This window comes from Juglans regia, chromosome 14, assembly GCF_001411555.2.
Source record: "Juglans regia cultivar Chandler chromosome 14, Walnut 2.0, whole genome shotgun sequence".
NCBI lineage: Eukaryota > Viridiplantae > Streptophyta > Magnoliopsida > Fagales > Juglandaceae > Juglans > Juglans regia.
Window position 1 is genome coordinate 11,826,288 of NC_049914.1, and position 26,983 is coordinate 11,853,270.

Sequence of the window (26,983 nt, forward strand, 5' to 3'; positions counted from 1 at the left end):
TTTCATTATACGCATGAACAGTGATATTGATGTCGAGCAAATACAATCTTATGATAATTTGATGGATCTATTCACTAAAACATTACTAACTGCTACACTTAAGAAGTTGATGCACAAAATTGGAATGTGTCAACTCAAGGATATTTTATAATAAACGATTAAAGATTACTTTTGAGGAGGAGAAAATAATCAAACAGATTGTACTATTTTTCTTTCGTTAAGGTTTTTTTCCCTTTAGATTTTCTTTTGTAAGATTTTAACGAGGCAATTCTATAACATTCCAAGATACACAAGAATATTGTACTATTTTTCCTTCACCATTAATTTTTTTTCTATCGGATTTTTTCTTGAATAAGTTTTAACGAGATATGTTCTTTATGTATGGTCATCCAAGGAAGAGTGTTATAAATATATGAATGTAGTAAAATAAATTCCATATTTTTTATGGATGATCATTAAAATTCTTACCCATTCATATATCTCCTTTATTCATATATTGTCATTTTTTAAATTTATATATCCGTTTAATATTATGTATTTTCCCGTTCCTATAAAAGGAAATCTTGAAGAATATTTGTGATAGACACGCAACAAAAGATGAAGAGAAATAGTATTAAATTTCTGAAAAACTAATTTTATATATTCTAAATTTTCAATTCTCTTGTTATTTATGTTAAATTTTACAACATCTTTAATTAAAATAAAATATAACAACGCCTGCCAGGTGCCACCCTCCAAGTCCAACCTTCTTATCCTCTCTCCAGACTACAATATTGTTTGTTCCTCAAAGCCCTTTCTCGCTCCCTCACGCGCAACCCACGCATAGACAGACACATTCTCTTGAATCTCTTCTCGTTCAGCTCGCTGCGCAACAATGGTGAGAGGCTCATCTCAGTCCCAATCGTCGTCTTCCTCGACCTCCAGGCCTGGACTCATGGCTCCGCGCGGTTCGGCTGCTGCGACGGCTGGCATGCGCCGTCGTCGTCTCGGCGCAGCTTCCTCTACCGCCAGCTCTGGGGGGATCAGCGGCGGTTCTGGCCCCGGTGGCAACATGCTTAGGTTCTACACCGATGAAGCCCCCGGCTTGAAGATCTCACCGACCGTCGTTCTCGTCATGAGCCTCTGCTTCATCGGCTTCGTCACCGCCCTCCACGTTTTCGGCAAGCTTTATCGCCGATCCGGCGATGGAGCTTAGTTCTCTCTCTTACGGATTCGCATATTTTCATTTTGGAGCTTCGATCGTTCTTCTAGAGCCATAGCGATATTCGGCTCTTGACTCGGTAACTGAGAACTGAGTTTTCTATTTGATTTTGTCTCGTTCTGCTTTGTAAATCTTCGCGGACTTGCAGCCTAATATTTGCATTTCGTTCATTTTGGATTCGTTGGATTTATCAGTAAGGAAGCGAGGGAATCTTGGCCTTGCTTGATTTTCTATCATCTGGTTTTATTTGCTCAAAATTTCTCGGATCAAATCCTTTTAACATTGACATGTGCGGCTTGGCTTTTGGGTAGAAGAATGTGTGCAATCTCATGGTTGAGCTAGATAATTTCGCTTGCTAGTTTTTGCTTTAAATTTTTTGACCTATTTTAGATTCAGAGAATTTGAAGTACTGACGCTGATCGAATTATAAGAATACGACGAATATAATTTATGAAACAAGTTTGATAATTAAAGACACCTGAAATGTATAAACAAGTTTCATGATTGTAAGATTACTGAAATGCAACTTTATTTTTTATTTTTATGAACAAGTACACCCCACATCATTTTGACACTGAAAAAATTCTTCTTTGTGCTTGGAGAAGATAACCGACCACCTGCTCCAACCTTTCAAAAATAGAAGAAAATAGAAAAGTAGACCTTCTCCATTCTTTGTTATGAAGAAAGAGAACAAATGCATGCCTAGTCTTGTTTGATGTTTTCTCTCAGATTTTAGTTCCTTGTTGTCGATCCAGTCTCCAATGGAGATGGTGACAGTGTAGATATGTAATTGTGTAGTTTTGCTGGGATTTGGGCAGAGAACAAAGTGCAGTTTTCTCTTGTTCACAGTTCATGCTTGTTTTGCAGATAAATGGGTAAGTTGGGAGTCACACAAGCGTCCTGATAAGGAAATTAAAATGTCAAAATTTTTACTAGATGCTTATTAATTAGTGTATGAGAACGTTCAAGTTGTTTGGGTGGACTGCATTGATGCATGATTAATTTGAAAACTCTGGTGATTGCATTCGGCAACTTGACTCAAATAAAATGAATGCGATTGTTTTTTGTTTTCCTTTCTCTTTTCTTGATGATTTAGGTGCTGTTTGCATAGTAAGTTAGATGAGATGAAAGTTGAATAAAATATTATTAAAATATTATTTTTTAAATTTTAATATTGTTTTCAGACTTAAAAAAGTTGAATTGTTTATTATGTTTTTAATAAAAATTTGAGAAAATTGAAATGACGAGACGGGATGATTCTCTTTAAAATTGGTGCCATTGAGCAATAAAAATGATTCTCGTTGAAATTGGTGACCCACTAGTAAGGAAAAGGTTCATGAAAACTGAGAATCTAATGCGTAGACGAGTACTATACTTGGGTAAACTTATCTAAGTTCGATGGGTTTTAACTTATATCACAAGATAGATGGTTTGCTTGTTTTTAAGAAAGATATAGATCAAGACTCGGTCTCTTTGTTCAATAAAGTTTTGTATTTTGAACAACATGGTGGTTGAAAGATGGTAGAGGATATATTGGCCGGTATAAAATGGAAGCTACACAATCATACAGGGTTGAAGCTATGATGAAGGGCGGTTGCATGAACCCATGCATTCATGGTGAAGCGTGTGGTTCATGTTCTGGCGGTTGGAAATGGTAGGAGGGGTGGAACATAATACGAGGAGGAGAAGTGAGATGCGGAGGCTTAATGGCTGCAGGGTGCGCCATGTCGAAACATACAAAACCTGGTAAAATGGCCAAATTAAGTTCATTAAAATTCATCTATTTCATCATTAATTTTTTTTTAAATTTTTACTTAAAATTTAATAAACAATTTAACTTTTTCAAATCTTAAAACAATAATAATATTAAAAAATAATATTTTATTCAATTAATCTAAAACAATATCAATTAATTTAACTCATCAAGAGTGTCCCCATGTGTTTGGAACAACTCAAAACTCCTACCTCCCGAGGTAGCGGCTTGCTGGACTTGGAGCTGCTGGAAGAGGGGTTGGGTGTCTTTCCTTTCTAGGGAAAATGTCTTGTTCAGAATTTTGAAACCAGCTGTTTATCATTATGTTTAGTTGTTTGGTTGGGAAGCAACAAGCTCAAGTAAATTGTGGTGGAAGTGAAGGCGCTACAGGTGAAGACAGATGCTGAGTATTTCTCGATCTTTTGAAAACGAACTCCAGCCTTATTCGGGAGCCTGTGGCAGTGACTTCAAATGAAGGCGATTGAAAATGACAACCGAACCTTACACCCAGAGTTTATCCATTCCGGTAACTCGGGGCGACCAGGGCATTACATCACAAAATTAGTAATTTATTATTTTTATTTTTTATTTAAACACACATATTTAAAATATTTAACTATTAAATTATAAAAAAAAAATAATTCATATATTAATTATATAGAGATCTTGGTATAAAGTTTTCTTGTAAAATTTCTTACTATATTCATATATAATTATATTTTGAACGAGCGTCTTTATTATAAAATAATTTATAAAAGTAATATTATTTTACATAAATATTTTTATTTTAAAATATGGTAATAGAAAGAGCTGTAAAATGATTTGTGTATCTATCATTTCATATTATGATTCCGATAACATAGTCGAGGAAATGACTTTTTTTTTTTTTTTACACGTTTAGAATACCTTCGTAAATAAAGATTATGTAAAAAAAAAAAAAGAAACTTCTATTTCTTGAATGATTGAACGTTTAAATTCTTGTACGAAAGCATGCATGTTTTGTATAATATTATTTGTGTAAACAATTATCATATAACACAATTCATATGTAAAAATGATTAATTTTAATTTTTTTTAATCAAAACTAATATGAATATAAAACGAATTCATCATTTATATTTTATTTACACAAATTACTTACAATATAAGAAAAAGATATTTCAGGATTAATAAAAAGATTAAAAAATTAAATTTAAAAAAATTTACACTAGGCAACCTTAAATCTATTTAAAAATAAAATAATAAAATAATTATTTTTATAAATTTATTTTGTGGCAAAACCATTTTTATCGCGGAATGTTTTCTTGGAGTGTTTGGACGGAGGTGAACCCGCCAAAATAGATGGATTTTGTCCACGCTGTTGGCTGTCTCTTCCCTCTGCAAACCGCTCTCTACGCTCCATCTTTCGTAAGGCCACAGCGACATCCGAAGACCCCGAGAAACAGAAAGGAACAACCATGTCTAGTCGGGAATATCAACGACTTCTCTTGGGAGAGCAACGTTTGGCTGAACAATTTTCCCCGAAGAAAAAGTGAAACCCTGGAAAAATGAGCGTGATTGACATTCTCTTCCGCGTCGACGAGATATGCAAGAAGTACGAAAAGTATGATATTGAAAAGCAGCGCGAGCTCAACGCCTACGGAGACGATGCCTTCGCTCGCCTCTACGCCTTCGTCGAATCTGAAATTAAAACGGCTCTTCAGGTACGAGTTCTCCTCCCTCCACTCTCATTTTTGAATTCATTATCTTTGTTTCTTTATGTTTTTTTTTTTTTTTTTTTAGCATTTGCCTCCTCTTTGTACGTGATGTCCAAAAAGTTGAATGCAGCCAAGAATTGTATTTGAAGAAGAATAAATTTAAGAAAAAAAGAAAGAAGATATGGGTTCATTTTTGAAGTATTTTCATTTTTTATTTTGTCTTTTCTTTGGAATTTAAGACTGTATTTTAAATTTTGCAATTCAATTAAACATATAGAAATCCGAGATGGCTTCAACGGAGAACAACAGAGCGTCTGCAGCTGCGTTGAACGCCGAGGTTCGTCGTACCAAGGCTCGATTGATGGACGAAGTTCCAAAGCTGCGGAAATTGGCTCTAAAGAAGGTGAATCTACATTGATTTTCATCTTTGCTCCAAAAGTTCTAGGTGCAAGTTTGAAATTTTGGAGTCACGATTTGTACCGTTTATACGTCTCGTTCTGGCAATGTGTTTTATCGTTTCCGTAGTACGTTACTATGGTTCCTGTTACAAATCTGAAACTCATTTTTCTTTGGTGCAAATTATCATATTTTTTTGGATCCAAGTGGATGCTAACTGCTAAAACTATGTGATAATACCTCGAAAATTATGTTTGTAACTACAAGATTGTATGGGTTATGGCTTGTTAACTGCTAAAGCTATGTAATGATACCTCTGAATCAAGTATATATACCCCATCAATACCGAGGAATCACGGTACTAATATACTATAAGAGACAAAATTATCCATCAACGCTGAAGGATCATGATACTAAACTACAAACTATTAAGAGAATCCAGATGCAACTAAACTACAAACTATTAGGACTCCACCAAAATAGAATAAGAAGGACGAGGAAGTATATGACGGTTTTAGTATATTGAAGGCTGGAAGGAGACAAACAATAACTTTGTTCCAATAATCATTTGTCATTTAAATGTCTTTGGATGCCATTCCTAAGTACCTGCTTTATATTACCCTATAACTTGAGTATCCTAGACAGTTGACATACCTCAAAGGCCCAACTATGAAGATGCATTGCTATATCCAAATTAAAGGGGGGAGGGTGGAGCTTAGGAAGCCTTAGATTCAGTTATCTTGGTAAATAGGAAGACTCCTTTCAACTTCAAATCATTTAGGGGACTTCATGTTGCATCAATAGCTGCATTTGCTTAATGACTGGATTCATTAGCCTGTCTGCTTGATGCAGCTTTTATTTTGGAGCTTAAGAGAGCTCTTCCATTTTGTTTGTGATACTTTTCCAGTACTGCATCCCTGGAGTCCTTACAAGTCTTGGAGCTTCTTTGTTTCTGCTTAGGCACTGTCAATAGCAATGCGTCCTGCTTTCATACAATGAAATATGTAATGATCTCTCTTTTGCATCTTAAAGTCTTTTCCATACAGTAGACAACCAGGAAAGTCCCTGCTACACACCTAGGCATAACTATGGGTACCCCTTTCTTATTCTAACTTGATTAAACTGATAGTGCCAGAACCCTTTTGCTTGGCCATTCCACTTTTGGCTAATGTGGGATTACTTTTACAACACCATTATGAAACCTAACCAACGTGCCTAAAGCCTCATTGTTGATGGGTTTCATGCATTAACCTTGTAAGAGTAAGAGTGGTATGATTGAAGGCCATTATACTTTGTAAACCCCACGGGCATGATATTTGGGCATACACTGACGCCTTTAGGTTGCATACTGGACTGTTCTTCAGTTTTTTGTAATATTGACCATTTGCAAATGACGGTAATGGTTCTTTTCTCTTGACATTGATTTTAATCTTCACCAACTGTGACATCCTTCTGAATAAAGTTTTAAACTCGTTAAATTTGTATTAACAATGATATCTGATAAAACAGGTTAAAGGGCTTTCAAAAGAAGATCTAGCTGCACGTGATGATCTGGTTCTTGCACTGCCTGAGAGGATTCAAGCAATTTCTGATGGAATCACAACTGCAGCAAAGCGCACAGGAGGATGGACAGCTTCATCATCCCATAAGAATATCACGTTTGACTCGTCAGGTGACAAGTGCTTCTGTTATTCTTTCTGGTGGCACAAATTTTATTGAATATGAGTATTTCAATTGATTGTTAATGCTTGCTTGTTTCACTACGAACCACAGATGGAAACTTTGACAATGATTTTTTTCATCAAACTGAAGATTCAAATCAATTTAGACAAGAATATGAAATGCGGAAAATGAAACAGGCATGTAAGATTTCTTACTGATTTCTTGATGTCTATCCTGTAGATGGAAGGCCACAGTTGATGATTTGATCCAGCTTCTGCTTTTTTGTCATTTACATCTCTGAACTCTCATGTTATTATATATGTAAATTGTACAGGACCAAGGTCTTGATATCATATCAGAAGGATTGGATACGCTAAAAAATTTGGCTCAAGATATGAATGAGGTTGTTACTGGGCTTAAGTTGAGTTTAATGATGCTGCTAGAAGAACGGAGATTAATCAGTTTTTGTCCTGTTTTTTTTCCTATATATGTTCAGGAATTGGACAGGCAAGTTCCATTAATTGACGAGATTGACACAAAGGTGAGAAATTTATCGCTTCAGTCTGAACTTTGTCTTTCCAATCAGATCATGCAAACAAAGTTAAAAATGTTTCATAGGTGAAAGTACTTAGTGGTCTTTTGGTGGTTTTACAGGCTGACAGGGTGACATCTGAAATAAGAAATACTAATGTTAGGCTCAAGAAATCTCTGACCCAGGTAATGTTTCTGAAAATTCACCATGATAAAATGCACTCTTTTATCTGGTGAGATGGCGTGGTTGTGTTAACGTCACTTGGTTTTGTTCCAGTTGAGGTCCAGTCGAAACTTCTTAATTGACATTGTTCTGCTGTTCATAATACTTGGTATCGCTTCCTACTTATACAAGTAATTCCCATCTCTCTCTCTCTCTCTCTCTGTCCCCCTCCTCCTCCCCCCTGTCTCACCGATTAATAGATTACTGTGAGATGATTGTGTATGATTATGCTATTGGCTTCTTGATAATTTCTATGTCCTGGGTGGAAATCCTATCCTGATAAGTTAAACATGCATATTTATATAGAATGTATATTTGCTAATTATAACGGGAAGACTGTACCAAGGCCATCTCAGCACCATGATAAATCCATGCGGGTGCAGGGTAGGGGGTCGTTCTTTCATTTGTTTGTTTATCCAAATACAAGGAAACAAGGATAAAGTAGTAGTTGGCTGCTTTAGGTGATGATGTTGTGGCCAATGAATGACAGCTGGGTTAGCTCTGAAACTGCAATGATGTAGCTATCAAACGTAGGTTTATAGCCGAGAAAACTAGCATACATGAGGATTTCTAAGTTAAGAACTAACATTTAAATGCCAGCGAAGAAAGTTCACTTAGTAACAGTTGCATTTGAAAAATGTAGTGACATACAAGGCTTTTTTATCTTCTGAAACGGCCAACAGAAAACAACAATTTCGTAGTTTTATTCAGCGAAGGATTACAAACGTTTAGAAGGCCCTGAACTGTTCTTGGCATCCCTGCTCTCTCTCTCTCTCTCTCTCTCTCTCTTGCTATCTCCCACCCTCTTCCATCCAAAAGCTAATGTTTTTGGTCTCCCATGTATTTTTTTCTCTTACATTTAAATAATACAGCCTACTTGGGTCCTTTTTTGAGGTCAACATTTTATGGAGTAAGAATTGGCCCTATATACACTATGCATGCGTTTGTGTGAGCATGCGCACGAATAAAAAAACATTTTCTCATTATTTAAGGTTATAACACTCTAAAAACAAACTGTCCGTTCACTTCCGGTCACCGGCCGCATCAGTAACCTTTGTCATTGTATTACATTTTAATTGGTGCCCTCATGGTATCTGTTATGACTTTTCCACATATGAAGTAACTGTTTTCTTCCTGCCATTTGTGGGCATATGCATGTTAATTGGAATAGTTGAAACACTAGCCTTTGATTATCCTCATTCATTGATTTCTTTGTAAATTACCTACTGACCAGTAATCTGGCTTGTCTGGTAAATTTGTAAATTCTATATCCTGTGCCGTTGTTGGAAAACTTGATGAAGGAAGCCCCTATTTGTCACTACAGTTAAGGAACGAGAATTTAACATCATATCATAATTTCTGTAGCTAGAAGTTTTTAGTCAGGACATACTAGAATTAAGCCCTATCATTACTAGAATTTAGGATAGCTGCATTCTAAACTATAAGCTATTCTGTGCTTTTTGGGATACAATACTTATCGAATATACTTTCAGCACATACCTCATGACATAGGTTGAATGCGGCCTTTTTTGTTGCCTTGGATTTTATCTTTATGCTTTAGAATGTTAAAATCATTTAAAGCTTCTCATATTACCTTTGGCAAACTGAACAATCAGTTAAACTATTAATTATATATCTGCTGATCCGTATTCATTGACAGTGTTATCTAACCTGATAAAATTTTAATCAAATTTATTTTTGTTTGTTTCAGTATTTTGGGCTGAACTCATTTCAAAGCTTCTTCTGCAGCTTATCAGATCATAAAGCTGTCTGGTACTGCATCTTTCATTATTTGAGGGCTTTCGGGTGACGAAAAAAAGAAAAAAAAGTAAAAATAAGAGAGCCTTTGGTGAATCTTTTGAAGATCATCCGCTGTTCCTTTCTTTAATTTGTACTGCCTTTAAAGACTGATGTAGATTCCGCTTACTAAGGATGACTATTTATTAATTTTTAGCTCGCCAGAGTTTCAAGTGTATAGATAATGCCTATTTTTCAAGTTATTGTTCCTTTTCTGCATCTGCTGAAGACATATCTTTTAGTTAGGTCCCAGTAACGGTATTGAGCATAATTTTCCTTCTATCTTGATTTTGGTACCAATGAGCTAGGGTCTCTATGTCTATTCCAATGGGGTCCCTATATATAATGCTATGCATTAATCATTGTGATATTAATGTTGAAAGTGAAATTTACATGTTGATTGTCTGGAAAAAGGATCTGCCTTCACAAAGTTTACTTGTACATACAAAAAAAAAAAAAAGTCTTCCTTCTCTATGTACAGTAGGCCGAGTGATTAAAGGATTAGTAACTGAATTTATGATAAAACAACTAATTCTATACATAAAGATTATTTCATGACTAACAGGTTTCTTGGATTTATATTTAGTTTTTATGCTAGCCATAAGATTGTTTTTTGTTTTTTGATAGATTTTATGTCTAGCCATGAAATTATTAATAGTATCCCTGCTGCATTGTAGGTAACTCACAAATCTACAGATACTTAACCTAGAGTCCATGCAGAATATAGCTCAGAATTAAATACAAAGTATGCATTCTTAATTTCTAGTTATGTTGCTTCATTGGTCCTTGCCCCTGGAGACTAATTTGCCTCGCACGCTTTATCTACATCTTATTCTTTTACAACGTGTGACCTTTGTGCTCCTGTCTCCCTGCCTCTTCAGTTGATTGGGAACCTTTTGCCCTTTGGGAAGTGTTGTTTCCTAATTATTACTTACCCATGAAAGGTGATTCAATATGGCCCTGAAAAGTGATGATAGATTCTGAGGGCTCAGGGTTGAAGATGCCATATTGATACTGGTTTTGGCTGTAGAAGTTAATATCATAGTTGGCCAGTGTTTTGCCAGGTTGAGGATTCTTCTTTTCATTCTTGCCCTTTAGCTTTTCGTTGGATCTAAAATACTCATACTCATTTTCCTCGCTAGATTTCCTTTTCCGGTGGTTGATATAGCTGTCCATAGAAGAAACTGTTGTTGTTGAATTCACCTTATTGGTTCCACTTCCATGGACGGGGATAAAATCATTGCTTTTGCTGTGCCCTTCAGAGCTTACACTTGAAATGGTCTGAATGGTTGGCAGAATCCAAGCCAACACTCCGCAGTCTTTGTTTAGGTAATCCGTGATCATATCCGCATCATATTTTGTGGGTGTTGGCTGCACCTGCTCAATCTTTGGTAAGCACTCCTGCAGTTCCAAGCTACAACTGTCTTGATCCTCACCTGCGTCCTTTGACATGTTGCCTTTGTGTCTAACCCGGCATAGTACCCAGTCATCCAACTGTGACAACAGGCAATATTTCCATACATTTATTCAGTTTACTTGCCCAAAATTGCTATAGAGATCGAAAACACAGATGAAAAACAAGGAAAAGAAGCCAATGGAAAACAGCTTCTATGAAGCCATGTTAAAGCTTGGATCTAGGTCAATTTCTTAAAGATGTTTAGTTCCTCTAGCAATTGTGTACCACCTGAACGTATATCAGCTATTTTACAACTGTATGTCTCATGCGTATCTGCATAGGATTGAATGTCACAAGTCTTCCAGAAACATTTTCTTGCCCACAAATACTGCAATTTTCTTCAATTTGCAGACTATGGTCACTTTGTAATCTCTGTGATTCAGGGAACTGAGAAGTTGGGCAAATGTCAAACCCTTTAATTTTCTTATCATTAACCATTATTTTGGCATTTCATCTTTGGTGCCTTATTTAAATGGCTTGCTGCTTGCTGCTTGCTTGGGTATCAAGATCTAGAATTATATTTAGCCAATGGTTTAGGAATGTGGGTTGCAGCAAAGCAAACAAGGCAGCGATGGGGCTCTATAGTAATGTTGATCTCTTTGATTGTCAAGGAGGTATTTTTATGCACTTCAGCTTCCATCATCTTGGGGTTGCTTGTGTTATCCTCTAAACACAAACCAGAAAAGAAAAAATTTATTTCACCACTGTTGCTTCTGGGATTCAAATTACAACACAAAAACCCATGCAACTCAAAACTTGGGTGAAAGAAAATTAAGAAAAAAAACATATGTAGGGGAGAAGAACATTGGTAATCACTGCTACATGATCGGTGAAACCCACTTACTCGCATTGACCCTTTCGACCTTGAAGGTTTACTCAGGTGGGGCAGTCTATATTCAGTCATGATCCAGTCTGTCTTAACTCTTTTTGAAGGACCAGTATAAAAGGCTAGAGCCTTCTTTACTCCTATGCGCCTTGATCCACAAGAGGTTAGAATCGGCTTGTCACTTCCGGTGGCCTTCCAGTAACCCGAAGCTGCAACTCTGTTCGGCCTCTCTCCGTTCGGGTACTTCCGATCCCTTGGAGTAAAGAAGTACCACTCATCTTCTCCGAGCAACGCTTTGCCTGTACATAGTATGCGAGAAATAAAAGAAAACAGATGTGTTTAATAGTGTGAAATCTATGAGAATGACTAATGGATATAAAAAAAATGAGTAGAAAGTGCAGGACAAACAGGGTAGCTCCCATGGATTATACTTATAGAGATCAACTTCAGCTATTACAAAGGCTGGAATTGGACATGAATTCACTTTGTTTTGCAAGTAATGAACAATGAGCTCTTCGTCGGAGGGATGGAACCTGAAACCAGGAGGAAGTTGGAAATCTGAAAAGGGTTTCTCCCCCATTGTAATCACAAGAATCACCGATAATATCGATTAACAAAAGATGTAGACGGACGTACACAAGGCTACATGAGTGAGGAGTGAAGAGCCTATTTATAATGAGTGCAATTTCATGCAGATGGGGACATGTAAGAACAGAAACAGGAAAGAACCAAATCAAACTTACGTAGAGGATTAAAGAAAAGGCACTCGTAAAGCAACCTTCTTGGCCTGCTTGTTGGCATTCACATTCCACCCCCGAGTGTCTTGGGCACTATATTTTTTTATTTATTTATTATATCTTCAATTCGATCCTAAAAAACTGCACCCAGAAATTAATTTACAGAGTAAGACAAATCGTTCGTATGGCATATAGATGATATCACTTTCAGAAGTCATGCATGAGTATGTCAATAGGGCATAATTCGAAAGAAAATAACAAGAAAAGCCAGCAAACTAATAAGGTTTCAGAATTCTAAAAAGCAAATCGATCGGAAAGCTGAGCCAGTGATTGGAACCTCCATCAACCTTGTTTGAACTTAGTACATCGAATTTGTTACATGCTTATATAAATAATTAATTACTTTATCTTGTTCCCAATTTATTTATTTATTTATGTAATTTTCTCTTGGCGGGATTGTAAGTAGTATATATTCATCTTGTTGTTTCTTTTTGAACTGATATTCTTTAACAATTTAATTATTCAATTTGAACTATATTAACCATGAATATATTATTTTCCTCTGGAAAATCAAGAACTATTGTAATATTTATTTTTAGTCTTTTTGTTTTAATCTCTGAAGTTTTAAACAATTTCCCTAATTTGGTAGAAACTCTCCAATTTTGACTTCTACTAGGGAACATCATGTTCTGCATGAGGCTGGAGTACGAATAAAAACATTACATGCTATATGTAATCGTGGAGTGCGCAAGTGCTTTGCTGTTGCTTTGAAAAAGAGTGAGAGTCCATTATTAAAAAATTATTATTTTTTCATGTACGTCCTGTATTTATTCATTTTTTTAAATAATTGCACGACATTTGCGTACTAACGACTGCAACTATCATTTCTCTATATGGGGGATCAAAGACAGTTAGAATTACAAAAATTTCAACGTAAGATCAGCATATTATAAAGATGTTATTATCGTCTATATTTATATTAATCCAACCATGCTCACGTTGTTTTGTCCGTTTCCAAGGTCCGTACGTTGAGAACATTATTTCGTTTCCTTGGTTTGAACTCTCACCCCTAATTCACTATTCTATTAATATTGCATGACCTTCGTTAACAAGCTGGCGATCGAACAAAGTACATGAAATAATGCATTTATGCGAATCTCTCCCCCTGATCTCGTTCACATAACTTAATATATCAAACTTGGCAATCTTTATTTAGTTCTTAAAATCATTATTAAAAAATAAAAAATAAAAAATAAAAAAAAGCAAAAATTTTCTTTCTGAGATCCTAATTGTGATATCGAGTATTAATTACAGCCTCTCGTTGGGACATTCTATCATAGGTTAATTACTAGTATTTCTGCTTGGATTTGACATATTTAATTGTAATAACCTAAAAAAACTCAAGCCACATGGATATTTGGAGTAATATCCCCCAAAAAATTAGTAAGTAATTGATTGGTTTGTCCTTTTTAATTAGCATCAATCCGATAAAACCCATGTTTCCATTTGTTTGTACTGAGATGATGTGGCACTATTGGCTTTAGTTTTGAACTTTACCTGTTCCACAGCTTAAATATGCACCAAATTAATGATAATTGACCTTGTTATAATCGATTTATTCTGTCATCTTATGTGGAAGGTGGAGATCATAGCGAATCCTAGGTAGGTTTGTCTTTAAATGCGTAAATTAATCAAGAAGCTTATATCTTTTGTATTTTTTAATGAATGTGTGGGACATGGTAGGTACAAAACCATGGATATTTACACAGTACTTCATGCTCGATATATATTTATATATATAAATATATATATATATTAATTTGATTAATTTGTTCTCTTTCATTAATTGGTTATCATGCCTTTGTCTCCATATATATAAATATATATATATATATACATGTATATATGTATGTATACATGTAAGGTTAATATTGCATGCTCATGCTGTCGATCTCTCTATTTAGCATCTTTGTACGTAAGAGGTTTTTGAGACTCTAATACGTTCTAGTAATACCATGTCACAAAAGTTTTTTTCATCGCTCTACTAGGGTTTGGTGTCGTCGTTGATGCGCTTACGTTCGGCAGCCTCTGCATGGCGGCCGTTGATGCCTTGCCAGACTTGACATGCCATTAGTGGTCGTTCTTTTAACTGGTCTTTGCGGTTCCACAACTGCTTCCTGAGATGGACACTGCTTTTCGTCCGCTGAAGCTTATCAATGGGGAGCTCTGCTTCCTTTTCTTTATGGAAGAGTTGGATCCCACTGCCCAACCTTTTAGATTCTCATTAGTCTTGAAATTCTTGCAATAGAGGCCTTCTCTAGATGCCATTCATGGCTTCATTCGAAGTTCGTGGGGATTGGCTAGTGCTCCTGTGGTCATGTCATCGATGCAAAAGCCAATAAACGTGTTTGTCCGAATGTCCAATGAAGCAAACTTCCTTAAAGCTTTCTCCAGAGTGTCATGCAACGTTAATGGTGTTCCCTACCAACAGTTCGCATGGACGCTGGATTTTGATGAAGAAAGTGAACCACTGGTATGTGTTTTTTTTGCCTAGTCTTCCTCCTAATTTTTATCATACGTCAATGTTGAAAACATTTATGGCACTGATTGGAAGATTTATCCGACGTGATAATCCAACTCTTTGTGCAACAAGAACGGACGGGACAAGAGTTTGTCCTTGAGATAGATGCATCAAAACAGCCCATCTCTTATTTTTGGATCGGTATACCTGGAATGCCAAGGAGTAGAAGACAAGAGATTATTTATGAGACACCGCCAACTTATTGTCGGACATGTAGAACACAGGGACATAATGAAAGGACCTACATAATGGGTAGAGATACCAAGAAGAATCAATTCAAGGGAGGGTGGGTATGGGTAATAAAGTCTAAGAAGCCAGCAGTGGAAGTTGAGGTTGAAGGGGGCACTCTGATTGTGGAGCATGGTGAGCAACCGATGTTGGGTCTTGAGGGTCAAGGTGTTTTTTAGGTAGACGGTGGCGTTATGGGAGAGGAGGAGGTCATTGAACCTGATAAGGTGGTAGGCACGAGTGGCTTGGAGGCTTTGAAGGAAGGTATTGATGTCCCTGTGCAACCTGCTATGCCGGCGTTGGAGGATGTCCCTGTGCAACCTATTATATTGGTTCCATACAACGTGCTTAATATGGAACCTTTGATGTCCAAAACAGATGGTGGTGGTGAAGGTTCATCAGCTTGTGTTGCAGGGTGTGATATAGAAGCAACACCGTGTGTCACTATGGAAGAAACTCAGCCTGACAATAATGTTGATAGGGACATGATGTAGGTTGATATGCAAAAGGATTATTGCATGGATTCAGAAGCCTCAAAAGACTTTGCTGGTAAGTTAAAGACGAGAAGCTCTGCTAGGTTGGTAATACGCCCCTCCAAACTTAATTTATGATTAGTCCTATTATTTTTTTGGAATATAAGGGGAATTGGTACATCCCAGTTGCGCTTGAAAAATCATATTAATACTTATAAACCTAATATCATTGCTCTTGATGAACCTTTTTTACTTGAGAATAGAATTTTTAGTTTTTTGAGCAGGTTTAATTGCGATTCTTATTTTACTAATGAAGTGCATGAAGATAAAATTTGGCTGCTGTGAGACTCGGTAGTTTCAGTGCAATGGTTGGCAGGTTCTAGTTAGTTTGTGATAGCGAAGGTTGAGGAGCATGGTCCTTCATCCTTACTATAGTGTATGCCAAGTGTAGTTGAATTGAGAGGAAAGTTCTTTGAGAGGATTTGAAGGCCATTGGTAGTGCTAATTTTCTGTGGCTTCTTTGTGGTGATTTTAACATTATTAAAGATGATTCGGAAAGAAGAGGTGGGCACCGTTAGCAGTTTTCTATGATGGAGGAGTTTACAAAACTTTGGTTTGTTGGGTATGTGCTTTAATGGCCCAAGGATGACTTGGTGCAATGGCCAAGGTGGGTTGGCTCGGAGTTGGGCTAGGTTAGACATATGCTTTATTGACTCTAATTTTCTTGATGGTTTTCTGAATGTCTATTATCATGTCTTGGCTCGGTCCATTTCGGATCATTCTCTTATGGTGATTCAAATGGGAGATAACTCTTTTAAATATGACCCTAGTCCCTTTCGCTTTCAGTATATGTGGACTGATCATACAGATTTTCTTAGCTTTGTGGAGGGGGTTTGGAAACATGAAGGGATTGGTTTTGGGCTTAATAAATTATCCTCTAAATTGAAAAGGGTTAAGGTAGCCTCAAGAGATTGGAATCAACATGTGTTTGATAGAACTAATATTATTATAAAATATCTTGAACACCGCATTTAGAGTTTAGATAATAGTCTCCAAGTTTGCTTTATTACTGAGGTCGACTATGATCTCATGGTGTCTAAATTGGAGTTATCTACTTGGGAGAATACAGAGGAGATGAGACTTTCACATATGGCTAAGAAAAGTTGGCTGAAAGATGAGGACCAAAATTTTAAATTTTTCATGTTATTCTGAATTCTAAGAAGCATAAAAGGGTCAATGACATGTGTCTTGCTGATGGAACTATGTTACATTCTCTGCTTAAAATTCATCAAGCTTATGTTGAGTACTTTCAACAATTTTTGGGTCAAAGTCGTAGACAAGATCTACCATATTTGAGTGACTTAGTTTCTCCTGTGATCACTAAACATGAGAACCTTTCTCTTTGTAAAGATCCTTCGATGGATGAACTAAAAGATGCTCTCTTCAGTATCCCAATTAACATCAGTCCAGGCCCTGATGGTTTTGGTTCTGGCTTCTTTAGAGTGTGTTGGGTTTTTCTTAAGGTTGATTTATTGGAAGTCATTTCTGATTTTTTTCATACGAAGTCGTTTCCCAGGTTCTATACGGCTTATTACATTGTTTTGATTCCTAAGGTGGAAAAGCCTATTGGTTTTGATAAATTTAGGCTATTATTTTTTGCTCGGTTATTTATAAAATCTGCTCTAAGATTATTGTGGCCCGCTTGACAAATTTACTTTAAAAAAAAATGATCTTTTAGGAGCAAGAGGCGTTTATCTCTGGTCGTAGTATTTTTGAAAATATTAGTTTAACTCAGGAGATGATTCATTCTCTCAACAAAAAATCTAATGGGGGTAATGTGTTGATTAAACCCTATATGTCCAAGGCGTATGACAGGGTTGATTGGTGTTTCTTACTTCATGTCTTGGATGCTTTTGGGTTTTCTCCTCAAGTCTGTGATCTAATTAAGGCGTGTATTTCCTTGTCTTGGTATTCCATTATGATGAATGACACTCCTATGGTTTTCGCCTTACTTGTTTTTCATTATGCAAGAGGTTCTTTCTCGTTTGCTCAATCATTACTTTGACCAAGACAAATTTGGTCAGTTCTCTCAAGTTTGAAGTACTCCACTTGTTATCCATCTCATGTATGCTGATGATATTGTTATCTTTGCTAGTAGTGGCAAAAGATCTATGCGAGGTTTGAATCAGGCTTTCAAGATTTATGAGGACTGGTCGGGTCAAGTCATTAGTAAAGATAAAAGTTCTATTTATTTTTCTAAACTTATTCCGTCTTCCAGAAAGAATTCACTCCTTCACATTACTGGCTTTTATGAATGGTCTTTTCCTTTCAAATATTTGGGTGTTCCTATTGTAACTGGTAGATTGAAAGCATTTAGGAGAGTTACTTGTAAAAGTTAAAAGGAAAATTGCAGGCTAGAAGATGAAATTGCTTTTTGCAGGTGGTAGAACTATTCTTTTGAGGCATGTTTTGTCAAGCATTGCCACTCATCTTCTTCTTGTTTTCACGGCGTTGAATAGGCTTTTGAGCTCTTTCTTTTGGGGTGATTCAGAGGGTAAAGGTAAGAGGAAATATGTGGTTTGGGATATCCAAAGGGCTTTTAATATGAAGCTTGCTTGGAGATTGATTTTGGGGCATTTGTTGTAGGCGGATTTCTTTAGAGGCAGGCATGTTAGAGGTAATCATTTACCCCTTGTGGATTCGTCTAAGGGTAATCGATTTTGGAAGGCTATTGTTAGTAGTATGTTGGATGGCTTAAATAATTCTAAGTGGCTAATGAGAGATGGAAACATCTCTTTCTGGTATGATAACTGGGATGGGGGTGGTCCTCTTCATGACCAGTACCTGGTGACTGAGAAGCTTTTGTTGAAGATAAAATAATGTCGTATTGAGAATGGGTGGGATATTCCACTATTGGAAAGGCTTGTGAGTTTCCAAAAAGCTAATGATTTGGTTCATTTCTTGGCTAGGCACAAAGAGGGGCAGGATGTTCTTATTTGGAAGAGTCAAAATGATGGTAATTTTAATACTAAAAGTGCATGAGAGGGTTCGGGCACCTTCTTTACATTGGGCTCAATGGATTTGGCATGCTAACCTCCCTAAGAAAATCTCCATTATGATGTGGAAAGCTATCAGTAACTGTTTGAGTGTGGATGAGAAGATTAAAATGGTTGGCATTCCTATAGTCTCTAAATGTAATTGTTGCTCTATAGATCATCTTGAGAATCTTAATCATATTCTTTGTACGGGTGGTTTTGCTAGACAAATATGGCATTTGGTAGCGGTTCAATTAGGTGCACATATGGGTCTTTTCTGCACCTAGTAGAAGCAAGTTAATTTCTGGTTTCATCGTATTGGGCACTCCTCTCACATTCAGACTGTCTTTGGTCTCCTCCCATCTATTGTTTCTTAGAAGCTATGGGATAGACGTTGCAAAGCCCGGTATGAGGGTAAGGTTTATACGGTTGAGTTGGTTTGGCATGTTATTAAATTATGGATCCGTCGTATTATGCAAATGTCTATAAAATCTTTGAGAATCCCTAAGCAGGATGTTGTTATTTTAAAGAGGTTGGATATTCCGATTTTAACTCCTAAAGCTAAGAAGGTTACTTTGATAAAGTGGATTTGGCCTCATCAAGATTGGGTGAAGCTTAATGTTGATGTCAGTAGTTTGGATAATCTAGGTCCGGCTAGTACGAGAGGTGTTATTCGAGATGCTAGTGGTAAGTTGTGTGTGGCTTACTCTGTGTTCTTAGGCCAAGGCTATAATAATTTTGCCGAAATAAGAAGTTTACTAAAATGAGTTAGGAGGTGCTGTCAGCTTGGCTTTTATCTGGTTCATATTGAGACAGACTCTCAACTTCTAGTCTACTAGGTTACTAAGGTAATTTATAATATTTGGTTTCTTGAGGATTTTTGGGATGAGATCCAAGCTTGCCTTCTTAGCATGGACTATAAAATTACTCAAATATATTGCAAAGGTAATGTTGTGGCTGATTTTCTTGCTAAGCAGGGTGCTGGGGTAACAGACTGATTGATGATAGTGACACTTTATCTAGTCAGTTAAGAGGCATTCTTTGCATGGAAAAAATTGGTTTTCCTTATTTGAGGTTATCAAAGTGAGGTATTTGGTTTTTGCTTCTCGTTTTTTTTGTTATTTTCTTATATGTGTGATGTGTTCCTTTTCTTGCAGGTTGATTTCTTATGATTGTTCTTTCTATTTGGTTTGTAATTTTTTGGATTTCTTAGTTTTTGGTTGAGTCTTTTGGTTTTTGATACCTGAGTTTTGGTCTTTATGCTTATTTATAACTCTTAGGTGTCTGGTTGTAACTACAATTTTCTTTTGCCAAAAGTGAAGGCTATCAATAAAATTGGAGTATCGTCCTCTTCTTAAAAAAAATTGTTATTAAAAAATAAGAAATGTTTGATCTATAATGAAATTTTATAAAAATAAATTTATAAAACTAACCTAATTAAATGTGGTATATTTTATTTTAGAACTCTTTTGATTATAAAATAGATCCGTTGTCTCATATTAATCCACGTTAGCCTATAGATTTAAGGGTGTGTTTGGGTATTAAAGTATCCTCAATACTTTTCAAGTATTTTCGTACTTTTGAAAATACTTCACATGCCAAACAACTTAAAATACTCTCAATGGGACCCACAAACCCACTTCAATATCTACTCACAACTATTCACAAATATTCGATAATACTTATCACTATTATATATAAATAAAAATAAAATCGCTATAATATATAAATAAAAAATAAAATCAATATAATATATAAATAAAAAATATTTATCACTATTATATATAAATAAAAAATAAAATCGCTATAATATATAAATAAAAAATAAAATCACTATAATATATAAATAAAAAATAAAATCACTATAATATTTATCACTATTAAATATAAATAAAAAAAATAAAATCATTATAATATATAAATAATAAAAAATCACTATAATATATAAATAAAAAATATTTATCACTATAATATATAAGTAAAAAATAAAATTACTATAATATATAAATAAAAAATAAAATCACTATAATATATAAATAAAAAATATTTATCGCTATTATATATAAATAAAAAATAAAATCGCTATAATATATAAATAAAAAATAAAATCACTATAATATTTATCACTATTAAATATAAATAAAAAATAAAATCATTATAATATATAAATAAAAAATAAAATCACTATAATATATAAATAAAAATAAAATCACTATTATATATAAATAAAAAATAAAATACTATAATATTTATCACTATTATATATAAATTAAAAATAAAATCACTATAATATATAAATAAAAAATAACATTACTATAATATTTATCACTATTATATATATATATAAATAAAATCATTATAATATTTATCACTATTATATATAAATTAAAAATAAAATTATTATAATATTTATTATTATTATATATAAAAGTAAAATAAAATCAGTACAATATTTATTAATATTAAAAAATCGCTATAATAAAATCATTATAATATTTATTACTAAAAATAAAATCACTACAATATTTGTGGGACCCACACATTTTTCAACTACCTACTCAAAAGTCAATAACTCAATATATTTCACACATCCAAACAACTCAAAATACTCTCAATGAGACCCACAAACTCACTCCAATCTCTACTCATAACTATTCACAAACATTCTCAATATTTCTCAACACTTCTCACTATCCAAACGTAAGGGTGTGTTTGGGTACTAAAGTATCCTCGACACTTTCCAAGTATTCTCGTACTTTTGAAAATACTTCACATACCAAACAACTTAAAATACTTTCAATAGGACCCACAAAACCATTTAAATCTCTATTCATAACTATTCACAAACATTCTATAATACTTATCACTATTATATATAAATAAAAAATAAAATCACTATAATATTTATCACTATTATGTATAAATAAAAAATAAAATCGCTATAATATATAAACAAAAAATAAAATCACTATAATATATAAATAAAAAATAAAATCACTATAATATATAAATAAAAAATATTTATCTCTATTATATATAAATAAAAAATAAAATCACTAAAATATATAAATAAAAAATAAAATCACTATTATATGTAAATAAAAAATAAAATACTATAATATTTATCACTATTATATATAAATTAAAAATAAAATCACTATAATATATAAATAAAAAATAACATTACTATAATATTTATCACTATTATATATATATAAATAAAATCATTATAATATTTATCACTATTATATATAAATTAAAAATAAAATTATTATAATATTTATCATTATTATATATAAAAGTAAAATAAAATCAGTACAATATTTATTAATATTAAAAAATCACTATAATAAAATCATTATATTATTTATTACTAAAAATAAAATCACTATAATATTTATGGGACCCACACATTTTTCAACTACTTAAAAGTCAACAACTTAATATACTTCACACATTCAAACAACTCAAAATACTCTCAATGGGACCCACAAACTCACTTCAATCTCTACTCATAACTATTCACAAACATTTTCAACACTTCTCTCATCCCACTATCTTCTCCTGAAATTTAATTAATAACGGTTCAACCATCCTTGCCTTAAAACGCCCTACAAACAGAGGAGCACCCAAGTACCAAGTCGAAAGCTTTCCTTCTACAAAACCAGTTGTCCTCGGCAAGTTCAGTCTCCTCTTCAAACAAATTTTATTAGAGAAAAACATTGCTATCTAACTTTTCTCTATTTATTAACTGACCAAACCAATCAGCATACAATTCTAATGTCTAGATGAGCTGCTTCATCGACTTTCTCTCCCCATTAGTAGAAACTAATAAATCATCTCCATATAGTAAATGTGAAATCAACGGGGCACCAAGAGGATGAAAAAATCTCCCCACCTTCCCATTTGCAAAACTACTTTTTAACAACTGAGTAAGAACCTCCTCCATGATAATAAACAAATACGGGAACAAGGGATCCCCTTGATGCAAACCCCTCTTTGGTTGAAAAAAACCCTTATATGTTCTGTTCATCATAATAGAAAACCATGGCAAACTAATACACTCTTCCACCAAAGAACAAAATCTTTAATTAAAACCGAAAGCTTTTAACAAATTTATAAGAGAGATTCAGTCCACTCTATTATAGGCCTTCACCATGTCAATTTTCAACATCACATTACCTCCATTCACTTTCTTATTGATAGACTGAACCATCTCCTGGGCCAAAGTAATATTCTAAAAAATGGTTCTCCCTAAAATAAAAGCTCCTTACTCAAAAGATACCATACAAGAAAGAAATCTCGTTAAACGGTTCACTAAAATCTTCAAAATTTTTTTATAAGCCACTGAACACTAGCTTATAGGCCAAGATTTCTCAAAACTACCAGGCTTACTAACTTTTGGAATTAAAACAATAAAGGATGAAGAGTAAAACCTTGGCAAAGCAGTACCAAAAAAAAATAAAAAATCTTTAGCTGCCTCCAACACGTCATCTTTCACAATATCCCAACAAGCAATATAAAAAGCTGACCCAAATCCATCGGGACTCGGGCTACTTTGTTGAGGTATGAACCATAAAGCCTCTTTCAACTCACTCGCATCCGGCTTTCTACATAGAATCTCATTATCATCCATAGAAATAACCTCCGTTACAATCTGAGACAAATCACCCTGCAAAATTGCACGTGAACCAGAAAGGAAATTTGGAAGTGCCGCACAACACCCAAATGAACTTCCTCTAGCGTCTTCAACTCTTTCCCCATTCGGTAAACTCATTAAACAAATGGTCAATCTCTTTCTTCTCATACTTGCAACTACATAGAAAAACTTGGAATTCTAATCGCCAACTTGAATCCATTTTTTATTTGCAATCTGAGCTAGATGACTCTCTTCATTATGCTCCAAAAACTTCAACTATGCCTTCAAAACAAGCAGATCCAGTTCCAATTCTTTATCAAAATTCACCTGAAGCTGCTCCTCTACCCTCTTAATTCTTTCTTCAAACTCAGAAATAGTATTTTCCACATGGCCAAAAACTTCCTTGTTCCAGCTTTTCAAACACTTTCATTTTTTTAACTTTGCCATGTGTTTAATCAACCCCCTATCTGAAACTGGTTGCTTCCAGGAATTCGCCACACACTCCAAAAAAGATGAATGTTGCACCCACATTTGCTGAAAATGGAAAGGTGCAGCTCCATATCTTCTATCCACATTTGAACCTTGAATACACATGGGCCTACGATCCAAAGACTTCTGAGATAAATATTCCAAGAACATCGATGGAAAATCCCTTAAAAAATGTGCATTAATAGCCGCCCTATCCAGTCTTGCCCAACTTATAGCATGACCCTCCTGACCATTTGACCATGAGAATTTTCTACCCTTTGAATGAAGTTCTAACAGCCCACAGACATCCAAACACCGATTAAAATCAACCATCAACACCATCAATCTCTGATTACCCTAATACGCTCTCCATCCTCCCTAATCACATTAAAATCCCCCAATACCATCCATGGTTTATCACCACACTGGAATGCATCAAGAGACTGCCATAACTCACGTCTCTCCAAATAGTTACACTTTACATAAACAAATGAAATGAACAGCTTCTGATTTGCAACATCAAAGTACCCTGTAATAAATTGATCAGACATATCTACAATATCTACAAGAATATCCTCTTGTCATAACAACCATATTTTACCCCCCATAGCTTCACTAGAACATAAATTATTGAAGCCCAACATACTAGCCAATCTTACTAACTTATCCTCCCTTGCAAATGGTTCTGAGATACCAACAATAGAAGGCTTGTACTTCTTAATCAAACACTTTAGTCTCTTCCTAGACGTGCCAATACCACGCACGTTCCACACTAGGAGATTTCTGATCATAAATTAAATTTGGAAGGCCGGGACAAAACCCGCTGAGATTGGCGCATCACAATACCTGATTTATTTTTTGATCGACTCTGAGATTTTCGAGCATCACTCTTAGGCTGTGTTTGGTTACTGAGTTCAGCTGAGTTCAGCTAAGTTTAGTCTAATTTTAAGCCGAGTTTAACATCTAAATACTCAAATCTCAAATTACAAAATTCATCCTAACTCAAAACCCTTTTACATATGGGACTCACAATCTTTTTCAACTTAAAACATCTTTATATGTGGGATCCACAACTTTTTTCAATTTTTCATAAAAATTACTAAACTCATCTCAACATCTAAATACACTTTAAACTCAGTTTAAATAGGTTCCACATAATTCTCTTTACTACTCAACTCACTATTATTCATAAAGAACTCAACTCAACTGAGCTCAGTTCACCATCCAAGCGCAGCCACAAACTCATATCCCTTCTCTTTCGAAAACTGTATCAATGCATCCTCATCTTCATATTTCAAAAAATGGTCTGCCTGAGCACCAACTACACCATCTGCCTCACCCCTGCTTTCCAATGCAAACAATTCGTTCACTGCCATAGAAGAACCCCCTCCTCCCAAGCCACCCTATTACCTTCATCTAATAAAATAAAATCAACCACAGGAGGGGCCACCAACTCCTGATTGTTTTTCTCATTAACACCATGAATAGGACTCTCCTCCACAATTTCCCCCACCTCAACATTCTTTACTTTTTCCACCACAACAGGAGCTTTCATATTCTCAGAAGTCTCCCCTGAAATAACAACATTTTGAACCACTCCCTGCTCATTAACCACAGCTGCACCATTTATCATCACTCTGTTTTGTTTCTGATTTTCCTCAAAACCATTTTTTTCATTCTCTATCTGAACTGATTTTTCCTTGACAGAATGCTTTTCACGCCAGATTTTTTGTCCTACTCTAGTTTTCACCGATTCCTTCCTCTCCTCTTGTCCTCGAACAAAACTCTGACCCATTCTATACACCACTTCAGTATGCCCCTGACGTCTACACTTTGAGCAATAGAAACCCAATTTTTCATATTTAACATACTCCCAAATCTTCTTATGCGCCACCAAAATCGGGAATCCCTACACCAGATTAGTAAATAAGTCCATCTCAACACAAATTATGGCACCTGTCACCCTCGTTCTATTCAACGTTGCATTATTAGTACCCAAATAAAGCCCAAATTTGGTAGCCAAAATCTATAGACAATCCCGACCATACATGTGCATCGGGAGGCTAGGTAAAAAGATCTATTGTGTTTCCATGGAAGGTTCCTCATTTAGATCAAAATCCTTAGTCCACCAAAAAATTCGAAATCTGCACCCTTCAATAATTCGACCTTCTCTAGCCCATCCATGCACAAAATCCCTCTCAGAATTCATTTGAACCAAAACATGAAAATTTTCCATGAAACTAACGTAGGAATCTCCAAAAGTCCCCAGGTTTTAACAATTTCCAATCGAACGACATAAATTGAAGGCCTCATGTGAATAAACTTCAACACCAAAGCAAAACGAAATTCCTCGGCAGCCTTATTCATCTTCGCCTTTGAAAAAACAAAGCCCAATTCGCCGTCAACATCCACTGGGTATCGCATGCTCAACTTAAATGCCAAAGATCCAGGAGGCTTAGACAAAACTTGTGCATATGACTGTTGCAAACTTCTCACCTTCCCACTCTGAATACCCCCTGCATCATCCAGAGCACCGCCCAAATGAACATCCTCTGGCACCAAATGCACCAGAGGACCCACGAACGCCGCCATGCGCATAGCCCTAGAAAAAACTAGGTCAAAATGCAAACAAGACAGATCAAAAAAAAAAAAAAACCAAAAATTGCCTTTTTTTTAAGCTTTGAGTCACTTAGTTCAGCAGGTCATCTCAACTAATTGCAAATAGAATTAAAAAAGTGCTGCCATTTATTAATTTTGAGTCACAATGACCTTTTGTTTTTGGGAGGATAACTAATAATGTATTGGTGGCTTATGAGCTTGTGAACTATTTGAGACATAAAAGGAAAAATAAAATATATGTCTTTAAAATTGAATATTAGTAAAACTTGGTTTTACTAATAGCTTTGTGAAGTTAATTATAGAGTGTGTCAGAACTATTTCTTTTTCAATTTTGGTGAATGGTTTACCGCATGATCCTATTTTTCCTAGTAGAGGGATAAGGCAAGGGAATCCATTATCCCCTTACCTATTCCTTCTATGTAGAGAGAGCTTAGGTGGTCTTTTAAAGTCTGTTGAGAGCGATAGCACAGTCAAAGGGATGCGAGTTTATAAAGGAGCTTCTATGATTAATCATCTTTTTTTTGCTGATGATAACATCATTTTCTGTAACGCTGATGTTAGTACTACTAGAAACATTCAGTCTATACCAGAAAAATATGAGTTTGCTTCTGGTCAGAAAATTACTAAAGAAAAAACTGCTATGGTTTTTTCAAGAAATCTA

At 35.0% G+C, this 26,983-nt stretch overlaps 3 protein-coding genes across 4 annotated transcripts; 2 read left to right on the forward strand and 1 right to left on the reverse strand.

The window, feature by feature from the left end:
- The first annotated feature begins 736 nt into the window (after positions 1–736).
- On the forward strand, positions 737–1,437 carry LOC108990040 (protein transport protein Sec61 subunit beta). The gene has a single exon (XM_018963885.2). It carries the CDS (start codon positions 875–877, stop codon positions 1,193–1,195), a length of 321 nt encoding a protein of 106 aa, XP_018819430.1. The 5' UTR covers positions 737–874; the 3' UTR covers positions 1,196–1,437.
- Positions 1,438–4,319: 2,882 nt separating this feature from the next.
- LOC108990055 (syntaxin-71-like) lies at positions 4,320–9,548 on the forward strand. Of its 2 annotated transcripts, XM_018963901.2 has the most exons (9): positions 4,320–4,657; positions 4,929–5,054; positions 6,557–6,719; positions 6,821–6,906; positions 7,044–7,112; positions 7,206–7,250; positions 7,364–7,426; positions 7,518–7,594; positions 9,175–9,548. In XM_018963901.2, exons 1-9 carry the CDS (start codon positions 4,502–4,504, stop codon positions 9,185–9,187), a joined length of 798 nt encoding a protein of 265 aa, XP_018819446.1. In that variant the 5' UTR covers positions 4,320–4,501; the 3' UTR covers positions 9,188–9,548. The 2 variants fall into 2 exon arrangements, with proteins under 2 accessions (XP_018819446.1, XP_035541326.1); XM_035685433.1 differs by having other exon boundaries at positions 7,044–7,250.
- Positions 9,549–10,187: 639 nt separating this feature from the next.
- Positions 10,188–12,122, reverse strand: LOC108990060 (NAC domain-containing protein 2-like). Its single transcript, XM_018963909.2, has 3 exons — positions 11,951–12,122; positions 11,561–11,841; positions 10,188–10,754 (listed from the first exon to the last, which is right to left on the reverse strand). Exons 1-3 carry the CDS (start codon positions 12,120–12,122, stop codon positions 10,188–10,190), a joined length of 1,020 nt encoding a protein of 339 aa, XP_018819454.2.
- Positions 12,123–26,983: the final 14,861 nt, after the last annotated feature.

Bases quoted from the DNA above. Each gene is read 5' to 3' on its own strand.
- LOC108990040 (XM_018963885.2), top strand. From the start codon at position 875: ATGGTGAGAGGCTCATCTCAGTCCCAATCGTCGTCTTCCTCGACCTCC.
- LOC108990055 (XM_035685433.1), top strand. From the start codon at position 4,502: ATGAGCGTGATTGACATTCTCTTCCGCGTCGACGAGATATGCAAGAAG. The intron at 5,055-6,556 runs GTGAATCTACAT...CTGATAAAACAG, and splicing joins GGAAATTGGCTCTAAAGAAG to GTTAAAGGGCTTTCAAAAGA. The intron at 7,427-7,517 runs GTAATGTTTCTG...GTTTTGTTCCAG, and splicing joins TCAAGAAATCTCTGACCCAG to TTGAGGTCCAGTCGAAACTT.
- LOC108990060 (XM_018963909.2), bottom strand. From the start codon at position 12,122: ATGGGGGAGAAACCCTTTTCAGATTTCCAACTTCCTCCTGGTTTCAGG. The intron at 11,842-11,950 runs GTTTGTCCTGCA...TACTATGTACAG, and splicing joins TAATCCATGGGAGCTACCCT to GCAAAGCGTTGCTCGGAGAA. The intron at 10,755-11,560 runs GTAAGTGGGTTT...CTGTTGTCACAG, and splicing joins GGTCGAAAGGGTCAATGCGA to TTGGATGACTGGGTACTATG.